This window comes from Neomonachus schauinslandi, chromosome 1 (genome assembly GCF_002201575.2).
Source record: "Neomonachus schauinslandi chromosome 1, ASM220157v2, whole genome shotgun sequence".
NCBI classification, from domain to species: Eukaryota; Metazoa; Chordata; class Mammalia; order Carnivora; family Phocidae; genus Neomonachus; species Neomonachus schauinslandi.
In genome coordinates, this window is record NC_058403.1 from 4,347,419 (window position 1) to 4,367,122 (window position 19,704).

Sequence of the window (19,704 nt, forward strand, 5' to 3'; positions counted from 1 at the left end):
TCCCTTTTGTCAAAGAGTAAAGGACACAATCGGTCTGTGTCCCCTCCCCCTTGGCGGCAAGGAGGCTCGAAAGTGAATCAGGGGGGGTCGTAGGGTCTGGGCCTTGCCATGCTTTTTGGCTCTCGTCCCCAGAGTCTTACCAGGCCTTATTCTTGTTCTAAGATTTTGCAAGAAGAGAGAATTAGGGGTCCCCAGAAAAAGAAAGATGAGATACAACTTTCTGGACATAAGAAAGGTCATTTTAGGCCCGGGCCATCCTGGGATCTCTGCCTGACCTGCACTTGCCCAAAGCACATTTCTTGCAGAACCTCCTGGGATATGTTGAAACTGCAGAAGAATAGAGCCCAGTAGTTAAGGATTTTAAGGGAAAAAAGAATGGAAGAACAAACAGCTACCATCAGGCCAGGAGATAGCCTAATGGTATCGGGGACAATCAATTGGTGATAAAACTCCCAGGGCTTGTTCAAAAGTAAAAGATTGGCCCAACACACTCTTGACCATCACTGCAGGATCTAACCCCCGTGAGCACGCAGATTCCGGACCAACTGGACCCAGAGAACTGATGGTGTCACCCTGGCTGGCCCTGTGCCTTCCATCACCTAGGACCCGGACTCTGTCCCTTAAGATGGCTTTGCCCCAAGTCCGCACTGCGTCCCCCATTGCCCAAACCCCGTCATGAATATGCACGCGCCCTTAGCGTAAACCTTCCCCAGTTCTGTTGTTTGAGGAGACACTGCTTCGGGAAATATCCCCGGTGTTCTTTGCTTGTTCCAAGTACCACCTTCCTTGTCCTATTCTTGGCCTTGGTTGGTCATGCCCTTTGGCTCGCGACGCCAGCAAGAGGCGAACCCAGTTTCGGGTAACCGTTTTACAAGCAATTTACAGCGGTGCATGCGAGAGATGGTCTTTAGGGCCATACATTCTCCGCCTTTCCTGGTGGGAGCTTGCGGGCCCCGGAAGGAGGGGTCGCAGCTGAAGACACAGCCATGCCACAGAGAGGCCCCAGGGAAGTGAGCGTGGAGAAATACCCACTCCTGGGACTGCGTGGCGGGATGGGGCAGCAGGATCTGATCAAGTTAGGAGCACAGATTCATCTTTGGTAAGATAGAGATCATAAATGGTGGCACACAGGATAGGAGGAGACAGGAGGGACAGGAGGACGTGCCAGGGGGGAGACGCATGGGCAGGGGAAAGATGGCTGGTCATGCTCGGGGATCAGCGAGGCCGCCCCTGGAGAGAGGGCTTCCTTCCTTCCCTCCCTCTCATCGGCTGCGAAAGCACCCGAGTGGGACCCTGCCAGCCCCCACTCCCAACTAGACCTTGCAGGGGCCAGGCCGGCAACCCAGAGGAAGAAGAGGCCCCAAGGGTAGGTAAAGGGTGGGACGCAGGGGGGACCGTGACCGAGGACAGGAGGAGGCCCACTGGAGGCAAGGGCTCCCTCGCCTGGAGGAGGGGCCATCTGGACCGAGGGACAGCGGACAGGGAACGGACGGAGTTGTTCTACATCGTCCCTCGGCCTCTGCCTGCATCCCTGATCACCTCCAGGGGATCCTCGTTGGATGGACACTGTTGCTTGTCTCCTTCCCAGCATGAGACAGAGTGGGGGTGTGGCTGACCCGAGGACGAGTCACAAAACCCAGACCCGTGTGCCTGCCCAGGCCACAGACAGGACAAGCTCAGAAGGGTGGCCTGAGCTCGTCTCCGACCCTGCCACCCTCAAAATGGACTCTCCCGGAGCCTCTGTCCACCGTCCACCGTCCACCCAGTCCTAGAGCAGCCGGGACTCGAGAGGGACCCGACAGAGTGACCTCATCCCACCATCCCTTGCGCTGGGTCCATGGAGACAGTGCCCCCTCTGTTGAAGGCACCCTCAAGTTGTGACGAGGTTACCTACATCACAGGTAAGCCCCTGAGTGACATGCAGGAGAAGAAAAGGCATTACCCAGAATCGTCAGGCGATGGTTCCCAAACTGTGCGCCGGGGCAGCCTGGGGAGCCTCCGCAAACTTGCAGGGGCACTCGTGGCTTATTTAAGATTTCTCAGGGGTACACAGAGACACCTGATGGACACCACACAACCTCTGTTACTGAGTTGTTTGGACCTCACAGCAACAAGTAATCGATAGAACTCTCCGGTATTTCTTTTGGTCAGGGGTGAAGGGGCCGCTTGGCAGGAGGATTATCTTGAGCTGAAGGCAACTGAGACCCTGCGGGCTCAGGAGAAACTCTGTCCCTCCCTTAACTCCATACAAGAATCTGAACTGGGGGTCTTTCCAGAATAAGGGTTCTCAGCACGGATACATTTTATCTATATGGCGGGGCCACCATCTAATCAGCAAACAGCTGCCCTTCTTGCTCTTCTTGTCGCCCCGTGAAGTGCGTCCCTCCAGAGTCCCAGACCCCCGGCCCTTCCTCCTCCGTTCAGGCTGACATGTGTGCCTCCCGCTGCCTGACCGTCCGGAACATCCATGTTTGTGTGGATCCCATACGCACGCTGTTAAATTAGATTTTCTCCTGTTAAACTGCCTCGTGGCAATGTGATTCTTAGTCCAGCTTCAAGGACATTGAAGGCAAGAGTTCTTGCTCCCTGACACCCTGTGCCCTCCCCTCCGCCCGTGGCACCTGCAGCCTGCGTCCGTCCCCCGGCTAGGGTGGGGCTGCCCAGCAGCGGGGTTTCCCCCATTTCCTGCGACAGCTCCCTCATCCCCAGGCCTCCCAGGTTTGTAAGAACACCTTAGGAGAGAGGTCTGTACAGATCTGTTCCAGCCCGGGCTTCAAGCCCCAGCGTCTGATCCCAGTTCCTCATCTCTCCAAATGGCCCTGGGTGTCCATGCCCCCCTCACCGGGAGACCACCCCAGGCCCCCTCTGGTCAGGCTGTGGTGCGGAGCGCTCTGGTTTTCAGCCTACGTCTGTCTTCTCTTTACATACTTCTTTTTTTTTTGTAAGATTTTATTTATTTATGTATTGAGAGAGAGAGAACGAGCAGGGGAGGGGCAGAGGGAGAGGGAGAGAGAGAATCTTGAGCAGACTCCATGCTGAGCACAGAGCCTGACATGGGGCTCGATCTCACGACCCTGAGATCATGACCTGAGCCAAAATCAAGAGTCAGACGCTCAACTGACTGAGTCACCCAGGAGCCCTTTCTTAACTTAATAACTTAATAACTTCTTGTTATTACTGTGTGTTCAAGACAATGAAAACGTTTCAAGATACCAGATACTGTCGAACCTTCTTATTTCTTTATATATATATAAATTTCTGCACCATTTGAACTATTTCAAATATTTATCTGCCCCTTTGTTATCAGACAAAAATGCAAAATGCAAACCGGGAAGGTCACGCTCAGTCCTCACCTGACTTGACCCCCAACAGCTTCGTGACTGATCACCCCCTCCATGGGGCACAATTTCTCTTGGGTTTCCACACCCCTCACCCCAGAGGAGTCCCGCTGGGGCCTCCGGCACAGTCCTACAGCCTGGGAGGCTCAAACAACAGGAATCTCTTCTTACAGTCTGAAGGCTGGAAGTCTGAGACCCAGGTGTGGACAGGACTGGTGTCTCCTGTGGCCTCTCTCCGTGGTCTCTCTCCACGGCATGCAGACAGCCGCCGCGTCCTGTGTCCTCACGTGGTCATCTTCTGTACACGCACCCCTGGCGTCTCTGTGTGTCTGCATTTCCTCTTCCTCCCCCGGGGTTCAGCCAAGGACCGAGCTCTGCCCGCAGAGGGGAGAACGCGGCATCCATTTCTAATTTGTCCCCCCTTGGACCTGGCATCTTGCTGCGCCTTCAAGGTTATTCTAAAATTGCCACGATTGGGCCCAGTCTGCACGACCACTCAGACCTGTGGGGATAGTTTGCTTCCTTTCACGCTAATCAAGAAATTTTGTTTCTCCTGAAAGCAGAATACAAGGACAAAACTCGGGTTCACCGGGAACTCGTCAGTTTCCAGGAAACAGGCAGGAAGGCGTTATTACTCACAGATGCGCGTCTAAACTTCCTGTCGGTCCTTGGCTGAACCCCGGGGCTCGGTGTGAGCGGCGGGGAGGAGCCGAACCTCCGACTGTGCTGGGAAGCCTGCCGGAATTGCTCCTGTGTCGTGGCTGACCCTGAGGCCGCTGGCACGACCCGGGAACCCCCACCGCGCCCTGAGATAGCTTCCCCAAATAATGCCAGGTTTGCTGGCAATGGCCAGAAGCAGGGAGAGGCGAGGAAGGACCAGCCCTGCCGACACCTGGATCTCAGAGCTCCAGCCTCCAGAGCTGGGAGACGAGAAGTTTCTACTATTCAAGGCACCGAGCGCATGGCACTTTGTTTCGGTGGCCCTGAGATGCGAACACTCCGTGGTTTATGCTCATCTGTTCCCTGCAAATGCCTGTTTGCTGGGAGGACCTGGCCTCAGTGTCTCTCCCGAAGTAACACTTCGAAGGCGCCGTATTACACTACATAGTGCCACGGGGACTGCCAAATGCTAGCAGGTGCCCTGTCCTTCCAGCGCGCCACTGAGGGGGCCCGGTGCCACCGAAGCCATGAGCAAGAAGGCACCCGAAGCCCCGAGACAAGGCTTGGGGGCTCGAAGTCTGACACCAGTTCCACCGTGTGGGTTTTCTTCCGATTAACTCAATTCTTTCACAATCTACCCAAAAATAGCATCTGATGCCACAGGCGAAGGGCTGGGTCCGGCAGATTGCTCCCGCACACACCGCACCCCCACCCGGCCCCCCGCAGACGCCAGCCACAGGTGTCAACTGCTTCGGACCCACTGGCTACAGATCGGAGGTTCCAACCACCGCCACCTGGGGTTCCAATAATTTGCTAGAGTGGCTCACGGAACTCAGAGAACTTACTAGATCACCGGTTTATTACAAAAGAATGTGACTCAGGAACAGCCAGATGGAAGAGATGCCCAGGGCGAGGTCCGGGGGTGGGGGGGAAGGGGGCGGAGCTTCTGTGCCCTCCAGGGACCACGCTCCCCACAGTCCCCCGTGTTCACCAGCCTGGAAGCACTCCAAACTTTCTCCTTTTGGGTTTTTATGGTGGTTTCATTGCACAGACAGAACTGCTTCAACCTCCAGCCGCTCTCCCTCCCTGGAGGTCGGGGGAGGGACTGAAAGTTTCAACAATAATCACAGGCCAGCCCTACCCTAGGATGCTTTCCAAAGTCACCTTATTAACATAACACAAGACAATGCTCTCTCCATTTGGGAAATCCCAAGGGTTTTAGCAGCTCTGCACCAGGAACAGGATGAAGATAAAATTATATATATATATATATTTTTTCTGATATTTGTATATATTGCAAAATGATCACTGCAATAAATGTAGTTAACGTCTGTCTCGATACATTGTGACATTTTTCTTCTGATAAGGACTTTCAATATCTACTTTCTATGGGGTGCCTGGGTGGCTGAGATGGTTAAGCGTTGGCCTTCGGCTCAGGTCACGATCCCAGCATCCTGGAATCGAGCCCCCGCATCCAGCTCCCTGTTTGGCGGGGAGCCTGCTTCTCCCTCTCCCTCTAATGTTCCCCAGCTTGTGCTCTCCCGCCCTCTCTGTCAAATAAATAAATAAAATCTTAAAAAAAAAAACTACTTTCTAAGCAACTTTCAAATACGCAATACAGCGTTATTAACTACATTACTGTAATATATAGCCGGGTGATGAGAGCTAATGTATCTTGTTATAATTCACAACATCACGGGGGCGCAAAGCTCCCACCCCACCCCCAGACGCGTGTGCACCACGGATGCTGAGCGAGGCGTCCCAGAAGCCACCCCTTTGTGGCCACAGGGCCTTTGGTCTGCTTCAGGATGGGGGGCTGCCCGTGCCTCCAGGCCAGCCACCTCCTCTAGAACGCACCTTGGGCGTGCAGGCCTGGCTGGGGGCCAGCACCAACCCAGGCCTTCCCAAATCTCCCATGGGGCACCTTCAGAAACTTGTCTTTCTGCCTCCTGCCTTCTGGCATAAGCCATGTTTCCCGGGAAATCCTTTGAAAAAGCACGAACTGTAGCAGAACTGTTGCGGAAAGACATGGTGACGCAGCCCTCCCTGCACGGCTGCCGGGGGGGTCCCCCTCTTACCTCCGTGCCTCCTCAACGCACACCGGGAGAGTCATCCCGTCCTTCTCCGCTTCCCTCTTATATGCTGTGTGGCTCACTCCCCATGAGCAGCACTAGCAGAAACGAAACCAGATATCCCAGCCACAGAAATGAAACAGAAACAGCAACACCCTCCCCCCCAACCGCCGCCCCGTCCTCAGCCTCCAGCTGGGGCAGGATTGTCCGGGAGGGCTGGGGCACACATGGTGGGGGTGGGGAGGGCTGCTGCCTGGGGCCAGGGTGGGGCCGGAGAATCTGCATCGCAGAGGACGAGTTCTGGGGGAGGCTGGTGTCGGGCCCCATTTGGAGATCCAATGACTCAGAGCAGCACAGTCCTATAGGACATTCCGTGATGATGGGAATGTTCTGTTCTTTGCTGTCCACTACAGAGGGGTGCCAACGTGGCTCCCAAGCATCCGGAACGAGGCTAGTGAGCCCGAGGACCTGACCGTCTTGCTTGGTGTCATTCTGATTAACCCAGCGGGTTAATCCCCCCCACCCGGGTGCCTCCCACACGCCCGCAGCTCTGTGATCTGAACGCTCTGAGAAGTCCTGCAGCAGCAAGCCTGAACCACACCTGACCATTGCCATCCTCTTCCCGTGCAGACCCAAAGGGGGAAGTCTGCAGCTTGCCGCAATGACCCGTTCGTTCGGTGCACACCCTCACGCTCCTGGTGGGTCCCTGCCCTGGGAGAGCTCTCTGCCGGGACAGGAAGAGGACAGAGGCCAGACTGCAAGGGGCTCCCAGCTGGTCCTCAGTCATGTCCCCTGCGAAAGTGCAGGCATGCGCCCAGGGGTCCTGCAGGTCCCCTGTTCTGTGCCTGAGTAGAGGTGAGTCAGGTATGCCTGTCACCAGAGCACAGCTGTTGGGGACCCCAGGATGCCAGCACTGCACAAGGAAGAGGAAGCAGACCTCAGGCTGATCTTCCCCAAAATCAAAACTAACATTGTATATAAATCATGAAAAAAAAAACCAAACCCAAGCACTTCTATGTTCCTTCATTTTACTTACTGCCCTTGTGGGCACGTTTTCCTTTAAAGAAGGAATTTAAAGGTTTAAAAGATGTTTTTAGAATCCTGGCCTTGAGGGGCACCTGGGTGGCTCATTTGGTTAAGCATCTGCCTTCGGCTCAGGTCATGATCCCAGGGTCCTGGGATCGAGTCCCGCATCAGGTGCCCTGCTCGCGGGGAGCCTGCTTCTCCCTCTTCTCTCTGCTCATGCTCTCTCTCACTATCTCTTTCTCTCTCTCAAATAAATGAAATCTTAAAAAAAAAAAAAAAAGAACCCTGGCCGTGAGAGGTCTTGGGGATACAGTCTTCGAGATCTGTGCCCTGCAGGGTCTGATGCTGAGCACTGTTACTCCAGAGCCCCGGGGCGGGGAGCTGAGCAGCTCATCTGCAGCATGATGCTTTTCTGTTTCACCACCGATGTCTTTTCTAGCAGTCCCGGGGCCTGTCTACAGCTCCAGGAAAGGCACCTGAAGGCCCTGGACAAGCCGGACAGAGAGGCTCTATCTTAGGTGGGGGCAGCAAGAGCAGCTAGGGACCTCCGTCTGCTGTCCAAAGAGCTTCCCCTCCTGCGTGCTCCCCATCCCAGCGGCCTCTCCAGGAGGGAGCAGGGGTGCCCACACATTCAAACTGCCAGGATGGGGTCCTTGTGGCTGGCGGCTGGTGACATGAGCAGCCGAGGGGGGAGCACGCTCAGCAGCACCGCTGTCCTGCTGCTCTCTGCTCAGCTCCAGGGGGCTGGGGCTGGAGGTGCGGGTGGGGGTGGTGAGAGGATAAGGATGCACCGCCCATCTGGCCTGCTGAGCCTCTGTGGGATGGCAGCCAGTGTGTTCAAAGGGTCCCGGCGCCCGGGAGCCAGCGTGCACCCACCCTCCGACGGCCCTTTCCTCCCAAGTTGGCATTCTCGGCTGTGCAAGTAAGACCGTGGAAACTGCTTGGATTGATGAGCTGGAGGGAGCTGTGGAGCCCGAGGACCGGCAGGGGTTTGAGGGATGTGTGTTCCAGTGGGATGCAGTAGCAGGGGGCACTGTGAGGTTAGAGCCCACTGCCTCCTCACTCTCCAGTGGGTTAACAATGGTGCCCGCACCCCAGGATGGGCGCGAGGAGTAGTGGAGGGTCCGCAGCAGATGCGCTGGGCACAGGGACGTCATGTCGGCTCTCAAGCATGGTACTGTCCCTAGGGGACTGGCCCTAGGCCGGGCAGTGTGAGCTGGGTGGGACAGAGTCCTTTAAGGGGCTGGAGCATCCCAGCCGGTGACACCCTTTTCTTGGTCAGGAACAAGCTCTGTTCTCAGTTTTGTGGTGTTCAAAGTCCAAGGCATCTTGGTAATGGAAATGCTGAGGTAAGTGGGAGGGGGGGGGTGGGGGGGAAGCCCCCACTTCAGGGAGGCAGAGGCTTGAGGCCCTGGTGTCCTCCCTGGAAGGGGCGGCTACTTCCAGCCTCCCCAGCTGCCATCCTTGAACCTGCCATAGGGAGGGGCAGGGTCTGCACTCCTCCCAGGAGAGCTCACCCCTGCTCTGCCCTGGGGATGGGGGCTCGGCTTGCCCTGATGGGGGCTGGACCAACAGGATGCTCAGAGCTGGTTGCCCACCTCCGTGTCATTGGCAGCTTTTTTTTTTTTTTTTTTACTAGACTCTATTTTACTGCAGTTGTGGGTTCAAAGGAAAATTGAGAGGAAGTAACAGACATTTCCCATTTCCCGCTGGCCCTGCACATGCACAGCCTCCCCCATGATGGACATGCCCACCAGAGAGGTACCTTTGTCCCAGGCGACAAACCTGCACTGATGCATCATCACCAGAGTCCGTAGTTCATGTCAAGTTCACGCTCGGTGATGTGCATTCTGAGGGTCTGGGCAGGTGCATGAGGACACGCATCCACCTTACAGTATATATGGGTCCTCTGAGCTCCAGCTGGGCCCCCCACCCCCTCAGTCCCCGCTGCCCCCGCCTCACTGACCACCCTCACACTCTCCAAATGCCTCGTCCCCACGCCTCCTAGTTGGTCCAGACCCCAGAACCCCTGACCCCTCCCGCAGAGGGGGCCAGAGGGGCTTCCCAGTAAGGGGAGGACACAGCGAGGCGGCTGGTGGGGGACACGGGGCTCTGCGGGGAGGGAGCAGTCCCCAGTGCAGGGCGGAGGATGGCGTGGGCACAGCCGTCCCACTGCTGGCATTGCCCCCCGGCTGTGAACTCGCCCATGCAGGCTGGGAAGCGGATGCTTTCAGGAACGTTCCACAAGAGCTGCCGAAAGAAAACGCGGTGGCAGGGCCTACAAGACCCACAGCAGTGACCCAGGCCTGAAATCTCAAATGTGCTAATGTTGTGGAAGCCATTCTGCTGACGGCCATACTATTTAATGGAATAAAATGAAAGTTTGGGGAGAGAACACAAGCCTGATGAAGGGAATATGGCCAAGGTCGCCACTGGGGAGGACGTTTTCAGGAAGCTGTTGGGCAGGCGGTCAGCTCAGCAGCCGAGCGTCGGCAGGTGGCACCGTGAGAACAGACTCGGGGCCCTCCTGGATGCTGGCGCCCAGAGGCTGGGACAGGTCCACACTCGGGGCCCTGTGGGCAGCAAACGGGACACGGACGGTCCGGGGCCCGCGCCCCAGGTGGGGATGTACCCGTGAGGGCCACCACAGGTGCCAGTGGAGGCTGAGGGGTCCCAGCGCTATCTCAGGGCGGGGGAGCCTCACATCCCGGGACAGGATTCTGGGACGTGCTTGGCCAGGAGGCCCTGAGGCCTCATTCCTGGCAGTGAACTAAGATCAATGGGGCTGTGAAAATGCAGTCATTCAGGCCAGAGTACAAAGATACTCCCTCCCCCTTTCTTTAGTACAGAAATGTCTATGGGCGCCAGAGCTTAGAACCCAAAGGGAACTGTAAGCATGTCCCTGGGGCTGTCATACCAAACCCCACAGATGGGCGGCTTAAACAGCGACATTTGCTCTCCCTCAGTCTAGAGGCCAGAAGTCCAAGGTGTTCCGGCCTGTGCACCCTCCACGGGTTCTGGGGGGGCATCTGCTCCAGGCCTCTCCCCAGGCTTGTAGGGGTTTGCTGGTGTCCCTGGGACTTCCTGGCTTGTGGAAGCATCACCCGGACCTTTGCCTCCATGCTCTGTGTCCACGTCCCCCTTCGCATAAGGACACGATCACCCTGGCTCGTGGTCCACCCTACTCCTCCTAACATGCTACACCCACAATTTCCTCTATTTCCAAATACGGTCACATTCTGAGATTCCAGGGGTTAGGATCTCAACTTAGGAATTTTGCAGGGACATAGTTTAGTCCATAGTGGGGCCTGAGCCACAGTCCTAGCCAGTGGTTTGCAGACTCCCCAGCCATAGGTCCGGTCCTACGGCAGTTCCGCAGCCCAACAAGCAGGGCTTGCTCCTCCCAACCTCTCTTTCCAGGCCACATCCCTTCCTTCCCTCACCATTCCCATCCATTCCAGTCTTCCTGCTCACGAATGCCTTCACTTAGAGACATTCTGGCATAAACGTACTGTGTGCCAAGACTGGATACAACCAGCAAATACTGCTTGCTTGAAGACAAACCTCAAAAATTCATCAAATGTTGACTGTTGGCTAAGATTCTTGGGCCAGGCCACACCGCATGGGTCTACACATCACACGTTTATTAAGGCCATGTGCAACGTTAGCTCGGTTGTTTCGGTATGCAGCCTTCTATCTGTACCTCTGCAGGCCAGCCAGAGTACCTGTTCCTCGCACTATCAGAGTGGTTGATCTGTGTGAAGAAAAGAAAAGAATTGTATTTATCCACTCATCGATTCAACAAATATTTAACGTGCCAGTTACGAGCAAAGTCTATATATAAAGAGAATCACTGCCTAGAACAGGATTTGCTCTAACCTACTCTGGGCACTTGATTTTTTTTTCTTAATAATATTTGAACCAGGTGTTAATGAAGCTCTAGAACTTTCCGCAATGACACAGATGTTCTATCATCCACGCTGTCCAATACAGTAGCCACCAGCCACGTCGGATTTGTGAGGACTTAAAATGTTGGCTAGTGTGACTGATGAACTGAATTTTAAATTCTATTTTATTTAGATAAATGTAAACATAAATGCAAATTTGGCTAGAAGCCGCCATATTGGACGGCATAGCTCAAATGTTTAATTTTTAATTCTCTGGATGTAGGGCTGTATTTTTTTTTTTTTTCCAGGGAAACTGTAGAGTCCCTTGCTCAGCAAATGTGTGTTCATACTGACTGGGCTTAAGTCCTTCACATCTTTGATTCTTTCTTTTTTTTTTAAAGATTTTACTTATTTATTTGAGAGAGAGAGAATGAGAGAGAGCACATGAGAGGGGGGAGGGTCAGAGGGAGAAGGAGACTCCCTGCCGAGCAGGGAGGCTGATGCGGGACTCGATCCAGGGACTCCAGGATCAGGACCTGAGCCGAAGGCAGTCGCCCAACCAACTGAGCCACCCAGGCGCCCCATCTTTGATTCTTTCACAGATAACAGAGCACCTTAACCTGATACATAAGAAGGATAATTTGCATTGTTATGGAACTGTGGAATTCTAATTTTACATTCCTTTTTATATAACAGCTTTACTAAGATGTAATTCACATACTATAAAATTTACCCATTTAAAGCATGCAATTCAGTGGTCTCTACTGTATTCACAGAGATACGCCACCATCACCATGATTTTAGAACATTCTCATCACCTGAACAAGCAGGCACTCCCCACTGTCCGCAGCCCTAGGCAGCCACTCATCTACTTTCTGTCTGTATGGATTTTGCCTATTCTGGAAATTTCATACAAATGGAATCATACCAATATGTGTGTTTTTTGTGTTTGGTTTTCTTCACTTAGCATATTTTGAAGGTTCACCGGTATTGTAGCTTGGATTGGCATGTCACCTCTTTATGTGGCTGCATAATATTCCAGTGAATGGCTATACCATATTTTATTATACATTTTCAATCCATTAATCAGACATTTGGCTTGTTTTCCATTTTTTTGGCTATTATGGATAATACTGCTATGCACATTCATGTACAAGTGTTTGGGTGGACATATGTTTTCATTCTCTCAGGTAGATATTTATAAGTAGGATTGCTGGGTTATCTGGTAACTGTTTATCTAACTTTTTGAGGACTTGCCAGAACGTTTCCCAAAGCAGCTGTATATCACATTTCCTCCAGCAGTGTATGAGGGTTCTAATTTCTCCACATCCTCGTCCACACTTCTTATTACATCTTGTGTATTACAGCCATCCCAGTGAGTGTGAGGTGGTATCTCACTGGGGTTTTTATTTGCAGTTTCCTAATGGCTAATGATGAGCATCTTTTCATATGCTTATTGGCCATCTATATGTCTTTGAAAAGCTGCCTAGTCAGATCCTTTGTCCATTTTAAAACTGGGTTGTCTTTTTATTATTGAGCTGTAAGAGTTCTTTATATATTCTGGATACAAGTCCTTCATCTGCACATATTTTCTCCCATTCTGTGGGTTACCTTTTCACTTTGTGGACGGTACTTGTGCTTTCTTCTGTTGTTTGTGCTTTTCGTGTCATATCAAAGAAACCGCTGTCTAACCCAAGGTCACGTTTTCTTCTGAGAGTTTAGTAGTTCTAGCTTTTACATCTAGTTATTTGACTGAATTTTTGTATATGGTGTGAGGTAGGGGTCCCAATTTGTTCTTCAGCATGTGGATATCCAGTTGTCTCAGTGACACTCAGTGACACTTGTTGAAAACATGACTCACTCCCCAAAGGCCCCACATGGGAAAGCTCTGTGATGTGTGGAGGAGAGCAGAGTGCAGCGGTAATGGGTTCGCTGGTGTGTGGAGCATACGCAGCATGGAAATAAGAGTAGGAGGGGACTGGCTGGGCTGCATATCAGGGGTCTTAGCTCTGGTTCCAGATCACCAGGGACCAGGATGGAGACCATGCTGGAGGTGATGCTAATGATGACCCCATGCTGAGTACACCAAGCGGGGCAGGCTGACCACCCACAGTTCAGCGTGAAGTCACGGAGGCTCAGGCATATGACATCATAGTCCTCAGGTCACAAAGCTCAGGGCGACGGTGTCCAGGTCCAAACCCAGGTTACGCTGCTTCAGACTTCTATCCTCCTTTATTTCTTAGTTTGTGAGTCTCGGATTCCTCCCCCTTTATAAAGCTGGAATCAGCCTTAAAGTCTCTTACATTTTATTTTTATTATTTTTTTTAGAAACTGTTTATTTTCCATCAACCTTATTTCCATTTTGTTTGCCTTTGTGGAAGAGCAGCTTCAGACCACTCAGTGGTTGCTCCTACCCATTCAGTGGCCCAAGCAGTGGGAGCCTGCAGACCAGTCTTCTGTGGCTGGCTGAGTCTTGAGAAGGGAGCTGCTGACTAGGCACAGAGCGTACCCGCTCGTCTTCGACAAGTCTGTGATTTCAGGCTGAGTAGCAGTGAACTCAGTCCGGAGCTGGAGCAGTCCACTCTGAAATCCCTCCTGGGTCGCAGTCTTTTTGGCAGCGGCCTGCTCGTCTACTGCAATCTCGTCAGGATCTCTGTGAAAGTAGAGATCAGGCCCGACCTCCCATGTGTGTACCCAGGAAATGGTGCCAGGCGTGAGCGGAACTTCCCGGGCCAGCATCCCTCACATCGAACACCCTGAGTGGGCTCCGTTGTCGCCGCAAGGGATGGCGATGTCCACATCGTGCAGGGGGTAGTCTCTGCTCCACAGTGCGATGGTGGGAAGGTGAACGTAAGGCACCTCTGTGACAGGCTGGTGGTCAGCCCTGCGATCAGTAACCACCAGAGTCTGGGCTCCCGGAAGGCTGCCTGGATCTGGTTAGTTAGTGAGGGTTCCGGGGGGAGGCGGACGGCAACAGCACACTGCAGCCCAGCTCACTAGCCAGGATTCATGGATGATAGGACACTGACATCAGCCAGGTTTTCAATGACAACAATGACATGAGCTGCCAACGGAAGCTTCTCTCAGGTTCTCCTCAGATTCATGATGTGGATGCCTTCACTTTTCCTTCTGTAGATGTACTGCTCCATCTGCAAGTCAGTGTTGGTGCCACTCAAGTGGGTTCCTGCTGCAAGGAATTTGAGGACGTCCTCCTCCTTCACTTGCAGGACATCAGGGGCTCCGGTCATGGGGACAGTTTCCCTTTAAGTGAGGACGGGAATGCGGAACAACGCCACATGGACCCCTCCCTGGGTAGTGTGGAAAAAAACAAGTCTCTTACATTTTACAATTCAGTTCAGTGGGTGAGTGGGGCTGGTGAAGGCTTCTGAACGTGGGAATGACCTGTGGGCTGTGCTTGGGAAGCCAGCTCTGGGAACAGCAGCGGGATGGAGGAGATAGTGGCCGGCGACCAGCCAGGGCCTGGGAGGCCCGCCCCACACAGCCCCACACCACCCCTGGGTAAGTCCACACAGCAAGTCTGCATACCCAAAACAGGAAGGCATAATGATTCCTCCATTAGTACTTGACTCGAGCTTTGGGTGAGATCGCCCTGAGGCCCTGGCCCCCAACTCAGGCCTCACCAGCATCTGAGCAAACCCCTTTTTGTGCCCCCAAGCCACTAATAGCTCCCACCAAAACCACTCACTGCACTCAGGTTAACGCTGAGTAAAAGGGATTCAAGCTTCACTCCAGGCCTTTCTGATACCATGGACACACTCAGTGATGAGGGCAGCACTTCCTACAGGGCCTGGCCTGCGCTCTGGCTAGGTCCCTGACCCATGGCAGGTGGGGAGAGGCCGAGGGAGCTGGGCAGGGGGGGTTGGGGGGGTGAAGGGAGGAGGGCACAGGGTAACACAGCTGGAGAAGGAGCAGAGTGGCTGGAAGGTGATGTCAGGGGGAAGCTGGGATGTGCACATGGGACTGGGACTCCATCAGTGCAATCAGTCCAAACCTTCCTGTGCATCAGAATCACCAGCCAGGCCCCACCCTGCGAGTCTAGCTCAGGTGGCCTGCAAAGTTGCTCTGGGTTCCAGGACTCTGCTCAGGTCCCTGCTGGGCCCTGCATGCTATTCTCATTTAATCCTCAGGGACCCTTATGTGATAGGTACGGTCTTTATTCCTTCCTCACGAGAGATGATTCTGAGGCACAGAGAGGTTGAGTAACTTTCTGAGAACACACGGCTGAGTGGATAAAGCCTGGAGATCCTTAAGATGCCAGACTGCTACCGATCATACCTGGGTGGAGGAGAGGTGATGCTATGTTACTAGGCAGGTCAGCCTGACTGAGGCCACGGGTCGGTGGGGTGCGTCTCACGTCAGAGACGCTGGGCCCTGAGGAGCTGCCTAGCTTTCATCTTATTGTCCAGAGCAGCAAACTACTTGACCTCTGTGGGCCTCCATCTGCTGTTCTGGCAAATGTGACACTGGCGGCCAAGCACCCTCCCCCAGCTGCGCCTGGCTTACCACACTAGGCGGTGTGGCCCAGACGGTGCCACCACGCAGAGCCCAGGGAATGCCTCTCATGAGGACAAGTCCCTGAGATCTTGACTGTACACTGGGTGTCTAGACCCAATCATTAGTTCCGAGAAGTCTATGCTAGGGCACTGGGTCCTAGCCTGAAGTCGGAAGCAGCCTCTCGCACGGCCTAGAGACATCCAATCTCTGCCTCCTTCGAGTTTCTGGTTCCTGGAAGGGACACCCTTCTCCTGGGAAGAGTCGGTGACTCCACTCCATGGCCGTGCTGCTAATCCTTCCTCTCTGGAAGCTGTCCTGTCTCCTAAAGAGCCGCGTCTCCCAAAGAGGCTGTGTGACCGTCCCCAGAGGTGCCAGCTTGTGACTCCAACAACATTTGCCAGTGCTCAGTTGGAATTTTCACAGGCAACCAAGTTAATTCATTAGAACTTGATTCTCTAGCTCTTTACTATTCTTCCATAAAGAGGACATGATGGCGGGCGCTTATAATCGATCGTGCACTGAGCTAGGGCAACAATGCGAGCTGTCTGTCCGGTGTGTGTTTGGCGCCCGAGCGTACAGGCTGGGTTAGCCCCATTACCCAGCACTGTTACCAGCCTCTGAACAGAGGCAAGGGACCAAGAGGCTTGCCACAGCCTGTGTTGGCTGCCCCATGACAGAAAGGCGGGACCAATAGCCCATTAATCATCTACTTTTGGGCGCCTGGGTGGCTCAGTCAGTTGAGCCTCTGTCTTCAGCTCGGGTCATGGTCCCGGGGTCCTGGGGATGGGTCCCGCGTCAGGCTCCCTCCTCGGTGGGGAGTCTGCTTCTCCCTCTGCCCCTTCCCCTTGCTTGTGCTCTCTCTCTCTCTCAAATAAATAGGTAAAATCTTTAGGAAAAAAAGAATCTTCTACTTTCAAAGAGATTTGGAAAGTGTGAACTTCAGTCAAGTGCCTCTTCCTGATGTAATGGGCAAGGTCTACAAGGCCGTTATGATGATTTTACTTACAATGATGTGTCAGGCACCTACCATGATTCGCCCAGGACTCAGGAATGCAGTCTCAGGCACATTACCGTGAGAGAAGCAAGGGCTCAAACCCAGGCAGCCGGCTCTGCGAGGCCCTGTGCGGCACGCATTTTGCACAGGAATGTCTTGGAGGCAGGGAGCCATCAGCGACCTACAACCTTTCAAATCACAGGGCGACCTCTACTAACCACTTATGGGAAGTGACATTTAAAAAGCACTCACATTTTCTCTCTGAATGTCTGCAGGAAGCTCAAAGCCTTTTGCTGTGATAAATACCCAGCTCGACCTGAACCGAATGTTCCTGATTTGTTTACTTCCAAGTGCTTCTATGACCTTCTTGGCATCCTCCTTCAGCCTGGGGGGAGAGGGGGAGGGCATGTAAATGTCGCAGGCGGAGACTACGGTGTGTCACACTGCGGATGTCCTAGGAAAGAGGCTTCTAGAACAACCCACCTCCTCCTGGGGCATACAGCGGGAGGGTGGCAAATTTCTAGTTAATCATGTGATGACATCAGGGACTCTTTAAGCTTCAGTTTGGGGCACAGAGTTTTAATTCTCAATTCTCAAATCCCTGTGTCTTGGGATCCAATCACATCCTCATGTTCAGCCAACATAATTTTGGGTCTTTGCTGCCCCTCCTGTTCACTGACCACAAAGGAGGCAGACAGAAGTTGCTGAAAGATGAAAGGACAGGTCAAAATGGTCCCTTTCATTTTCAGAAAGGTCAGTATCAAAAAAGAAAACAAAAATCTAAAACAATGCTACCGTTGTAAAAGTGGGCAACTTACAGTAAGCAAAGGAAGGAGGGCAGAAAGGAAAAGAAAAAAAAAAAAAAGAGCTCAGATATTCCTGAGTTAAATCGGAATTTTTCCAAGTGTGTATCAGATAACTTCTGTCTGGTAAGATGCTCTATTAAAAACAGGATCTGAGGTCAAATAAATTTGGGGAATGCCATGTTCACGAGCCACCTTGAAACTCACAGGGCACAGAAGTACTCTGAGATCCTTGGAAGTTTGGCCATGAACACACACGTGTTTACTCAGAACAGCAAACTTCCGAGCAACACAGGAGCCAAACCAACTTCTCCCTCAGGAAGTTGTATGTGTGTGTGTTTCCTTTTCATTCGATTGCCATTCTTATAGAGAATTCTTCTCAATTTCCTTTCCTATTTCTGTAAGTCCCACCCTGGGTTTAGCTTTTCTGTCCTAATTATGGTCTGTGGCGGTTCTATCTTGCTACCTGAGAATGTTCCTTAGCTTCTAGGACTTATGTACTCTGCTGGCTACTCAGGTTTTCTTTTTTAGAAACACTCCCATTCCTTCTCCTTAGGAAAGCATCTTGCTCCTTAGGTTTGCATTCTTTCCTAGAGGATGCTCCTCAGGGGCCCTGACAGGCCTGGTGCTCTCCACCAACCAGCTTCCCCCGTCCCCCCACTGTGACAAATCGGTCCACACTCACCTACTCGCACCGTCATCTTGGGTCACCATGAAGAGCAGGGACTTTGGAGGTGCGCTCTGAATAAAGTTCGTCATCGGTCCAGAGTTATCTGTTGGGTCAATGCAAACCGGTTTTAGGGTCTTCCTTGTTCGCTTGCCCGGGACACTGTCCCCCCTCTGCGCTTGGCTGCCGTGTCCTCTCTGAATCCTCTAATGCCTGGAGCTCATCTCCACTAGTGAGTGGCCGCTGGGCTCCACGGTGGGACCAGCAGAGGTGAGGGGCACGAGCAGCTCATGGAGATCCTATGAATCTAACTCGAGGCCAGAGACAATGTGGCAAGCACAGGTGTGGCGTTCTCTGCGATGACCACCACAGAGTGGTCCCGGGGCACTAACGTGCAGAATGGGGGTGAGAAATCAGACTTGCAGACCAGACTGAGCATGGCAAGTCTTTGCTAAGAGACGAATCTGTGCCTCACGGCAACAAAAGGAAGGCTGATCTCAAACCCCATTATTTCCCACTGGGGCATTTATTGCACAGTTCCCATCAAGTGCGTCCAGACATTTATTACTGTTCTCTTTATAAAGCCTTGTTTTAAATAATTCTCACTGCTCAATAAAAATAGAAGGGGCTCCTATATCCTGACTGACCTCTGTGCTCAAGCCCAGTGCCCAGACTGGAGAGACCATGGAAGGAGAATGTGTACTGTGCGTCCCGGGGACGTGTGCGCTGAGCGCAGGGGGGCAACATGAACAGGACAGGAACAACGATGATGTTCAGGGCTGCATGCTGATCACATTATTTTACATATATTTGATTTAAAAAAAATGTTTTCTCTTATTATCTGATGAAGGAACACAAATAAAAGGCCCAGGACAAGTGTGACCAGAGAAGACATTTTCTAGATAACGCCTTCAAACTCGATCATACGACCTCAATTAGAGACAAGGAGGGCTTGTGTAAGACTGTTCTAGAATACTCCTATGAGCTTCTGGCAACTTTTTTAGTAGACAAAATAAGAATGTTTGACACTTTTGTTTATCTTCATGCTTCTAATTCATGAGAAGAGTTTTCTTACCACCTCCAAACATATCAAAATACTGTGTTGCTATTGCTTTCCCAGTCATATCTGAAAATAAAAGAAATAGTTTTTAAAAGAACGTTCACTGGACTCGGGGTCCATCTGTGGCACCGAGCTGCTCAAACGGCACACTCCCGTGTCCAGGAAGCCGGCTGATCAGCTGCTCTAGAACTTCCTTCCCACGGCTTCCAGCTAGTTGGACCCCCCACTCTTTCCTGCTGCCCCTGCCTCTCCTACGGGAACCCCAGAGTGCCCCCCTCAGCCTCCTCTGCTTCGTACTTTAGGTTTTCCAGCAGGATTCTCAGAGTGGGTGTGTTTTGTCTCTGTCCCACAGCCCCAAGGTCAGGGGACTGTGTGCTCTGCGTGCTCCCAGGCATGGCACACAGAACCCTTTCCCCAAACCTCTGACAGGTCTCATGGTGGGGCCCCCAGTGGCAACTGTGACAGCGTGTCTTCCCCAGGCCTAAGAGGAAGCCAAGCTTTGCTCCCCCGAGGCCCTAGTTGGCTTTTCTCACAAAGGTGGGGTGACCTCTGCAGGGTCACCAGGAATCCAAGGGTGACTCCAGGATGGTCTGTGCCCCCACAGCCTGCTTATCTGATTTGACCCCTGCCTTCTGCTGGTTCTTTTTTGGTTTTTTAAAAGCCTATTTATATTTGACTTTTT

At 52.8% G+C, this 19,704-nt stretch overlaps 1 protein-coding gene across 1 annotated transcript in view; it reads right to left on the minus strand.

The window, feature by feature from the left end:
• Nucleotides 1-10,530: 10,530 nt before the first annotated feature.
• Nucleotides 10,531-19,704, minus strand: part of FAM3B (FAM3 metabolism regulating signaling molecule B) — a 36,196-nt gene continuing 27,022 nt past the window's right edge. Inside the window, exons 5-8 of the mRNA XM_021679171.1 lie at nucleotides 19,038-19,088; nucleotides 17,981-18,068; nucleotides 16,745-16,877; nucleotides 10,531-10,850 (exon numbers count right to left, since the gene is read on the minus strand). Coding sequence (XP_021534846.1) covers nucleotides 10,761-10,850; nucleotides 16,745-16,877; nucleotides 17,981-18,068; nucleotides 19,038-19,088 — 362 coding nt within the window. The 3' untranslated portion in view covers nucleotides 10,531-10,760. The remainder of the gene's footprint in view (nucleotides 10,851-16,744; nucleotides 16,878-17,980; nucleotides 18,069-19,037; nucleotides 19,089-19,704) is intronic.